Below are 10435 nucleotides of genomic sequence, written 5' to 3'. Positions count from 1 at the left end.
GCGCAGCCGGGGCCCCACCCTGGAGCCAGGCCCGGGGTTGGGGCTCGTAAGCGAGCGCCTGGTGGCCGGGCCTCTTCCCATTGGGTCCGGCCGGGCTCAGCCCGAAGGTGTGACGTGGGACCGCCTTCCCGTGAGCTCACCACCTGCAGGAAGAGATGTAAGGGGCGGTGCAGAGAGGATCAGGTGGCAGTCGAAGGCGGTGACCTTGACGACCCGATCCCTGGACACGGAAACTAGCCTTAGGGACGTGGAACATCACCTCTCTGGCGGGGAAGGAGCCTGAGATGGTGCGTGAGGTTGAGAGGTTCCGACTAGAGATAGTCGGGATCACCTCTACGCATGGCTTGGGATCTGGAACCACACTCCTTGAGAGAGGATGAACTCTTCACCACTCTGGAGTTGCCCATGGTGAGAGGCGACGGGCTGGTGTGGGTTTGCTTATAGCCCCCCAGCTCAGCCGCCATGTGTTGGGGTTTACCCCGGTGAACGAGAGGGTCGTTTCACTGCGCCTACGGGTCGGGGATAGGTCTCTCACTTTCGTGTGTGCCTACGGGCCAAACGGCAGTGCAGAGTACCCGGCCTTCTTGGGGTCTCTGGGAGGAGTGCTGGAAAGTGCTCCGACTGGGGACTCCGCCGTTCAACTGGGGGACTTCAACGCTCACGTGGGCAGCGACAGTGACACCTGGAGGGGCGTGATTGGGAGGAACGGCCCCCCCGACCTGAACCAGAGCAATGTTCAGTTATTAGACTTCTGTGCTAGTTACAGTTTGTCCATAACGAACACCATGTTCAAGCATAAGGGTGTCCACCAGTGCACGTGGTACCAGGACACCCTAGGTCGCAGGTCGATGATCGACTTTGTGGTCGTTTCATCTGACCTGCGGCCGTATGTCTTGGACACTCGGGTAAAGAGAGGAGCGGAGCTGTCAACTGATCACCACCTGGTGGTGAGTTGGATCCGATGGCGGGGGAGGAGGCTGGACAGACTCGGCAGACCCAAGCGTACTGTAAGGGTTTGCTGGGAACGTTTGACCGAGTCTCCTGTCAGAGAGATTTTCAACTCCCACCTTCGGCGGAGCCATGACCCGATCCCGAGGGAGGCTGGAGATATTGAGTCTGAGTGGACCATGTTCTCCACCTCCATTGTCGAAGCGGCTGCTCGGAGCTGTGGCTGTAAGATCTCCGGTGCCTGTCGAGGCGGCAATCCCCGAACCCGGTGGTGGACACCGGAAGTAAAGGATGCCGTCAAGCTGAAGAAGGAGTCCTATCAGGCCTGGTTGGTTTGTGGGACTCCTGAGGCAGTTGACAGGTACCGGCAGGCCAAGCGGACTGCAGCCCGGGTGGTTGATGGTGGCAAAAACTTGGGCCTGGAAGGAGTTCGGTGAGGCCATGGAGAAGGACTATCGGCTGGCCTCGAAGAGATTCTGGCAAACTGTCCGGCGCCTCAGGAGAGGGAAACAAAGCCCTACCAACGCTGTTTACAGTGGAGGTGGGCAGCTGTTGACCTCAACTGGGGATGTCGTCGGACAGTGGAAGGAATACTTCGAGGATCTCCTCATTCCCGCCGTCACGTTTTCTGTTGAGGAAGCAGAGGCTGAGGGCTCAGAGGTGGACTCGTCCATCACCCTAGCTGAGGTCACCGAGGTAGTCAAGAAATTCCTCGGTTGCAAGGCACCGGGGGTGGGTGAGATCCGCCCTGAGTACCTCAAGTCTCTGGATGTTGTGGGGCTGTTTGGCTGACACGCCTCTGCAGCATCGCGTGGCGGTCGGGGACAGTGCCTCTGGGATGGCAGACCGGGGTGGTGGTCCCTCTTTTTAAGAAGGGGGACCGGAGGGTGTGTTCCAACTATAGGGGGATCACACTTCTCAGCCTCCCTGGGAAAGTCTATGCCAGGGTACTGGAGAGGAGAATACGGCCGATAGTGGGACCTCGGATTCAGGAGGAACAGTGTGGTTTTCGTCCAGGCCGTGGAACACTGGACCAGCTCTATACTCTCTACAGGGTGCTGGAGGGTTCATGGGAGTTTGCCCAACCAGTCCACATTTGCTTTGTGGATTTGGAGAAGGCATTCGACTGTGTCCCTCGCGGCGGCCTGTGGAGGGTGCTCCGGGAGTATGGGGTCCGGGGTCCTTTGCTAAGGGCTGTCCGGTCCCTGTATGGCCGAAGCAGGAGCTTGGTTCGCATTGCCGGTAGTAAGTCAGACTTCTTTCCGGTGCATGTTGGACTCCGCCAGGGCTGCCATTTGTCGCCGGTTCTGTTCATAGTATTTATGGACAGAATTTTTAGGCACAGCCAGGGGGCGGAGGGTGTCAGGTTTGGGGACCACGCGATTTTGTCTCTGCTTTTTGCGGATGATGTTGTCGTGTTGGCCCCTTCACACCAGGACCTTCAGCATGCACTGGGACGGTTTGCAGCCGAGTGTGAAGCGGCTGGGATGAAAATCAGCACCTACAAATCCGAGGCCATGGTCCTCAGTCGGAAAAGGGTGGCTTGCTCACTTCAGGTTGGTTGAGAGATCCTTCCTCAAGTGGAGGAGTTTAAGTATCTTGGGGTTTTGTTCACAAGTGAGGGAAGGATGGAACGGGAGATTGACAGACGGATCGGTGCAGCTTCTGCAGTAATGCGGTCGATGTACCGGTCTGTTGTGGTGAAGAAGGAGCTGAGCCGTAAGGCAAAGCTTTCGATTTACCGGTCAATCTACGTTCCTACTCTAACCTATGGTCATAAGCTTTAGGTCAGAAAGGACAAGATCCCGGATACAGGCGGCCGAAATGAGCTTTCTCCGCAAGGGTGGCTGGCCCTCAGAGTAGAGACGCTGCTCCTCCACATCGAGAGGGGTCAGCTGAGGTGGCTCGGGCATCTGTTCCGGATGACTCCTGGACGCCTTCCCGAGGAGGTGTTCCGGGCACGTCCCACTGGGAGGAGACCCCGGGGAAGACCTAGGACACGCTGGAGAGACTATGTCTCCCGGTTGGCCTGGGAACGCCTCGGTGTCCCCCCGGAAGAGCTGGAGGAAGTGTCCAGGGAGAGGGAAGTCTGGGCTTCTCTGCTCAGACTGCTGCCCCCGCGACCCGGCCCCGGATAAGCGGAAGAAGATGGATGGATGGATGGTGCCTCCTCAAGTAAAGTCATGACATGATGATGCACTTACAAATCCTTAACTAAAATATGAATAAACATATACAATAAGAGTGCCATCTTTATTCATTTACACCCATGTTACACAAAAAAACCTTAAAAATGATGTGTGGTTCTTTTATTTTTATTTATACAATAAAACATATATGGACTTAAAAGAAAGCCCAAATATACCTGTAAAGACACACATAAGACATGTTTACATGTAAAATATGGCATAAGCTATAAGCTAATGTTAATCGAAGTATATATACATTTAAACAAAAATAAAAATACAGTTAATTACTGTACATTACCTCCTGACAACTCCCAAATACAACATACATGCAAACACATCTTTAATTATTAATTCTGTTTAAGCAGAATTAAACAGAACAAAGCAGTCAACATTTATGAGATTAAAATGCCAGCATTACCATAGGAACACAACTAACGTGCAGAGCGAGCACCTATACAAATCATATAAAATTAGAAAACAGTTTAGATAGAATTAAATTTATTAGTGGTAGTTATTAGTCTATTTTCCACGTTTGGTTAGACGGATCGGTGTAATGGCTAAATAATCATGTGCCATTCCATTTATTTGTCACAAAGCTGCAGATAGCAGATTATGATATTACAGTTTAAATTATGGCAGTATTAAATCATATGTTTAATTCAAATTTAGATTGCTTCTTATTTATTCTTACAGAGACTGGTTGATTTAGTTTACCCCTAAACGTTGATTAATGCATTAACTTTCAAACATGTACTAACATGTTTAAGGCTGCTGTTATTCATGCATGAATCAGTAGTTAAGGAACCCTCTTCATTGGTTCATGATTAGTTCATATCTTCACATCATAAGTTAATGTTGAAGTTACTATTACTTCACATATTAGTACATGATTATTCATGTCCTGTTATTATAAAGTGTTATTTATATTATATTATTATAAAGTATATTATAAATCGTATTCTGAACTAACAAGGGCAAGATCCTGGATTTAATTCCTAGAAAACATATTCCTTGCAAACTGTAATTTGCTTTGGATAACCAACTGTAACTAACTGACAAAAAAGCAACAGTTCTCATGTCTTGTTTGTGTGCACTTCTGATGTTTGACGGTTAGATCAGCACTGTTGTGTGGATTATGTGGGCTTGTCCTCATCACTGTAGTTTATAACTAACTGACTGTGACTAAATCAACAGACATCACGAAACGGTTTCACTTTCCTGAGACACGTGACAGCTTGTTTTTTACTTGTGTGTATCTGTAAAATAGTGTGACGAATAGGACGCGTCTTTAGAACACTTCCTCTCTCTGCATGATCAGCATGATGTGCTGGAAAGCACCAAACACACACACACACACACACACACACACATACACACACCGCAGCTCAGTCCAACAGGTAGGAAAAACTGCAGCACACAACAACTTCTGTTGCTTAACTTTACTTTCTAGGTACACTCGAAACATACCTGGATTAAACAAACAAAAAATATATAGTGCAGCATTCATTCACCTCAAATACAGATATGAAGTTAAATGTGATTTGCAAATATTTATTTATGATTATGTTCGTTGATTCTGTAATTGCTATTTTCGTAGTTTTCGTAGTTTCGTAGCGTTATCTGATTAACTGTATTTCACAAAGTTTATTTCAGCATGGTTTTTCAAAGTCATGAATGTATCATGATGTTTGCTCTCTGCAGTGGCAGCAGAAACTACACACACTCTCTCATGTGCCAACAAGAAATAAAACACTCTAACTGAAGAGAGTAATAAATCAGCAGATTTGCATACTTGTGTTACCAGAGTTCCTCTATTTGCTCAACATGTGCTCTAAGTTTTACAGCACATACAGCTTTACATTAAATACTGATTCTAATGGTATACCATTAATGGTATACAAAACAATCTTGAAATTACTATCAAATTCAAGGCTGGCAGATCCATTAATTGGAAAAAAACAAAAGTATCAAACTATGAGACATGAGCACACAAAGAGGTACAGTTTGGGGACAGAAATACACCCGCATTCGTCACACACACACACACTTCCTTCAAACTTGTACAGGAAGGGAGGTGACAGTTGTGAAACTTATACGTACGTTATAATTTACAGTAATCACATATAAAGTAGCCTGTATTGAGTCACTCTAGAAAGCCACTCCAAAAATGTCTGAATGTTAATGCAATAGATATGAAAATATCAAAGTATCAAAAGTGCGTCTGCTGTAGTTCATTCACTGTTTTTTGACAACCATTTTGCTTGAAAAGTTTATTTATGCCGTGTGTGTGTGTGTGTGTGTGTGTGTGTGTGTGTGTGTGTGTGTGTGTGTGTGTGTGTGTGTGTGTGTGTGTGTGTGTTGCAGTTTACCAGTAATTACTCAGTAAAGTGAATTGGAAGAAATTTCAAAGTTGTTTCAATTTTATTCCACAGTGATTTTCTGCTGTCTACAATAAATGAAATCAAAGTTTGACCATGACATCCATGAATGTGTCGTGTCCGAACTCGTGTTCAGCTAATATGACTGGCTGGGAAACAGCCATGAACAAGCTTTACACCTACTTCTACCTGATCATCTTCATCCCGGGCCTGCTGAGCAACACCCTGGCTCTGTGGGTGTTGTGTCGATTCATAAGGTCAGCGGTACAGCATTATTAATACCTTCATAAAGCTGGATGCACTGTATTATTTTGGCCTAGCTTTATTTGGCCGTCTGAGACGAATCTTCTGAATGCTAAAATAAGTCTTTGTTCGCTAGTTTGAAATGTTGGCTGATTACTGAACATTGCAATCAAATTTGGTCTCTGATGAAATCCTGGCCCTGTCAGATGTTTTGAGTCCTGCAATGATTTCTCCTACTTCAACCGTCAAATCTAAAACTATTAGCAGCACAGGACACGAAAGTGATGATGCAATAAGTGAGAAAACAACAAACCACCAATTGTTCCACACATGTTTTCGTTTTTATCCAATTCTCTTTTCAAGAAAAGCCCTGATCAAGTTTAACGCTAGACATGATTGTTGTTTGCTATCCACCATTTCTATCCGGCATGTAAAGCGGCTCACATTCACAGTACGTGTTAGTAACTGATGAAGAAACTGAACGAGCCTCGATTCCCATACAGTCTGACGTACAACAGTCGTAAAGGACTGCTCTGGATCGTACAGTGTGCATCTGTTGGAGAACCAAGCTGGTTTACAATATTGCAACCATTATCATTGTTAGTCACTCTGTTCAGAGGTTGTGCAATTAGCTTTTTAGCATGTTGACAGGTTGAAAGTTAAGTTGAAAGGCCTTATATAACAATTTTAATGGTGATAATATAAAAAAACTTTTTGATATGTTAAAGGATTATTTCACTTCAGAATTATAATTTCCTGATAGTTTACTCACCCCCAATGTTTTTATTTCTTTTCAACTAAAGAAAGATAGACATGAACATCTTGGATGACATGGGGGAGCTGAGTAAACTATCTGGAAATTTTAATTCTGAAGTGAACTAATTCTTTATATCAGAAATGTCACCATTAAGATAGACCTTCCTTGTCAGTTCAATGTAATTGTGATAGTACTGATCAACTCTAATCAAGGCACTTGTTTTTCTTGTATTTGATGTATTTCATGAGGTCAGTTTAGAGTTGCATGTGTATTCTAATGCCACGGATTCTCTTCGTTTCACAGCAAAAAGACGAAAGCCATCATCTTCATGATCAACCTGACCATAGCCGACCTGGCTCACGTGCTGTCGCTGCCACTGCGGATTCACTACTACATCCAAGGAGACTGGCCTTTCGGCAGTGTGCTGTGTATGCTGTGCTTTTACCTGAAATACCTTAACATGTACGCTAGCATCGTGTTCCTGGTGTGCATCAGCATCCAGCGCTGTGCTTTCCTCATGCGCCCGTTCCGGGCCAAGCACTGGAAGTCCCGCTACGATGTGGGCATCAGTATCGCAGTGTGGGTGGTGGTGGGTCTCTGCTGTTCACCCTTCATTTTAATGAGGAAAAAATCAGGAAAGGAAACCGGACAATGCTTCAAAGATCTCCCAATGAAAAAGCTGGATTTTCGCTTAGCCATTTCCATGATGGCCGCTGCGGAACTCTTTGGATTTATTGGCCCATTATTTGTCATTATCTTCTGTACTTGCTTGATAGTGAACTCTTTGCGACAGCGGACCCACAAAGAGCAGTCCACTGGTAGCACGAGGAAGGCCTTGCGCATGGTTCGAGTGTGCACAGGAGTCTTCCTCTTCTGCTTCGCCCCCTACCACATCAACTTCCTGTTTTATCTGATGGTAACCCAGTGCATTATAACAAACTGTGAGGTGAGTCAGGCCGTCAAACAGTTTCACCCGATCTCTCTGTGCATGGCGAGCCTTAACTGCTGCCTCAACCCGCTCATTTACTACTTCCTAACCACTGAGTTCAAGCAGCAGCTGAACCACGGCAGCTCCGTGCTCAGAGGCCGACTGATGAGCACGGAGAGCTCCACTTCATACAGGGAATCAGTGCATTAGCAATGAGGAAAAAAACATAAAATCAGCAGTTCTGTCCCAGAAACTACTCAGTATTTTTTTTTTTACATCATGCCTAAATCTTGCCTTCACAGTTTTTTTACAATTGCTAAGATTCTTCAAACCATTTTCTCACAACATTAAAGTCCCACTGAAGTGCCTTGGAGCGCGCAGCTTTGTTTGATGCATTGACTTCATTTCCACTGAAACAGGAAGCTAAGGCGGGACATATTGAATGGCTCCTCCCCCTTTCAAATAGCCAATCGTGTTTAGTTTACCTCACAGACTGACAGCACCTGGGAAGTGCTGATGAAACGCTGGATTCAATAGTAGATGATTCCTTCATTTCATTCTTAACCAACGTACAGTTGGAAAACAGAATCAAACTCGAGTGTTTGAGCAAACGAACACACACTCAAACCCATATTGCTCCGTGACGTGTCAACGCTCACTTTGGCCAGGTGGTGTTTATAGCACAGGGGGCGGAGTTTCAGATTCTAGAGAGCATTTGATTGGACAGAAGATATGATGAAAAGCTGATGTCCAGGGTGATGTCATAAAAATCCCTGATCCATTTTAGCGCAAGTGAGAGACTGTAAGTTTTGAACGCTTATATCTCCTAAATGGTCATTTCTTCATTGTTTCAGAACACAACAGCTTATTCATAACATGAAGGCTACCATATTCATACTAAAAGCTAAAAAACTTGATTTCAAGGGGCCTTTAAACACAGAACCACATCTTCAAACTACTCACAAAACACAGTCACTCAGAAGAGTTGTGCAACTGCAGAATCAGAGTCAGAGAGATTCATTCTGCCTCAGCAGCATGTCTTCATGTTGGGTCTTCATGTACTTAGTCCACATCACAGGCAGTGTCGTCTCTTGCCAGAGAAAGGGGAAAGCCCTCTGGTGTGTTGATCCAGCCTTGACAACACTGACCAGCTCTTCCTCTCAGACATCACATCATCCTGCAGTGCATCTGTGCACTCGGAGCTGCTGGCTAATATTATCTACAGTCGGTCTGGTCACATCATTAGAAACAAGTGTGAACATTGTTGAGCTGTTGCGTGTAAACAATGACAACTGTGTTGTAGTTGTGTTTAACTTCTGCCGCCTGTGTTTTATGACACATTTGCATCACAGTGTGAAATGTGTTTTAGTGAGTGAGAGTGTTTAGAGTTTTGCACACACACAAAAAAAAAAAAACGCATGACATTTGCAAATGGATTCTAACTGCATGAACTTGTTTAATGTTTTGCAGAAAGAGTGATTTATTCGACAAATGGGTTTAGGTCGGAAGAATACTGAAGTATTTATTATGTGCTAAACATTACTTGAAAAAATAATTACAAATATAAAGTTTACAACATACACTGAAACTTTATGTCTATCAAGTATTGTTTTGACCAAAATGCTTCCCTTTCATTGCATAGTTGCAAACGCTCAATGAAGTATTTGAAGTTTAAAAGTAACAGGCATTAAAGACAGATTAATTTTAATAGAAGTCATGAAAGAGAAAATAACTTTCTATTGACTGCATGGCAGAGACATTTTTATATAATGCAGACATCAGGAGTGAAAATGCAAAAATATAGCGTACAGCGTCAGTTCAGGCAGGCCGCCCAGTCAAGCTCAGATATCAGCTGATACCCAGAACTATCAGCTGATCTGATTCCTATGCACTCATTGGTTGCTTTCAAAGCGTCTTCTCAGTCTGCCTGCTTGGCTGCTTCCATTGCATTGCTTGCAACCCACCTCCTCCCCTAATTCCTCCTTTAACTCGGTTTAACTTAATCAATGTCATTCTGTTTTCATTGATGCATGCTCTGTCCTCAGTGGGGATTTTTGCTGCTTTCCCAGCTTTAAATGGGAGATTGTCCCCAGAAGCTGCTGCTGTTCCCTGACTAGCTTTCATGGAGCTCATGAAAAGGATGGGTAATTCAGAACAGAGCCATACCGCCAAATGTAACTTTAACAATCATGCAAATAAAAATTGGAAAATTTGACTAAAGATTGTTTATGGTATTATTGACACAAGTGGTCCTGACTGAACTAAACTAAGTATTCCATTTAGTTTATCTGAAACTGACTGAGCCAACTAAACATTTAAATTTCAAACACCAGGTTATTTGACTAAATTAAAATAATAATGGAAATCAGATAACAAAAATGCGATACTGCTTTCACAATCTTCATGTGTAGTTGTTTACCTATTGCTTTATGGAGTATTGTATTGTACTTGGAATAGAAGAGAATAAATATTCAATATTTAATGTTTAATACATTAGATTAAATGTGTTTAATGGTGTTTAACTGTAATGCGGTTCAATGTAAAATAAATTTGAAAACTGTTTAATTAATTGATGATGTGTTTCTCCCTCATTTACTTATAAATGCCCTGAAATTAATTTGTTGTATCTGTGTATTGAATTAGTTTCTTGTTCACTCCTTGTATGGAAAAGAACAACACGAGCCTTCACAAAAACATTTCCCTTTGTGTTCCACAGAAGAAAAGAAAATCATGGTTTAGAATGACATTAGGGTAGTTAATTACAGAATTGTAATTTTCATGGGAGTTGCGGTATGTTGTTGAGGTAGTGAGATGTGTCTGGGATTTTAATAGTTAAAGGTGCACTATGCAGGATTTTCAGTAACGGTGTAAACATTGTGCTCAGACTTGGCCCCTCCTTGTGGGCGGAGCACCACCAGAAGCCACGCCCCATGTCCCGACATCAGTTGCACACGCTGCTCAACCGACTCAAGAGAATACCAGCAGGAAGTTG

At 44.2% G+C, this 10435-nt stretch overlaps 1 protein-coding gene across 1 annotated transcript; it reads left to right on the top strand.

The window, feature by feature from the left end:
• The first annotated feature begins 4405 nt into the window (after window positions 1-4405).
• p2ry10 (P2Y receptor family member 10) lies at window positions 4406-10012 on the top strand. The gene is made up of 3 exons (XM_077237727.1): window positions 4406-4534; window positions 5570-5772; window positions 6819-10012. Exons 2-3 carry the CDS (start codon window positions 5612-5614, stop codon window positions 7651-7653), a joined length of 996 nt encoding a protein of 331 aa, XP_077093842.1. The 5' UTR covers window positions 4406-4534; window positions 5570-5611; the 3' UTR covers window positions 7654-10012.
• The last annotated feature ends 423 nt before the right edge of the window (window positions 10013-10435 follow it).

The sequence above is a fragment of the Siphateles boraxobius genome, unplaced genomic scaffold, assembly GCF_051911475.1.
Source record: "Siphateles boraxobius isolate OS27281-9 unplaced genomic scaffold, OSU_SipBor_1 207, whole genome shotgun sequence".
In the NCBI taxonomy this organism is placed as follows: domain Eukaryota; kingdom Metazoa; phylum Chordata; class Actinopteri; order Cypriniformes; family Leuciscidae; genus Siphateles; species Siphateles boraxobius.
This window is presented reverse-complemented; position numbering and strand designations above follow the sequence as displayed.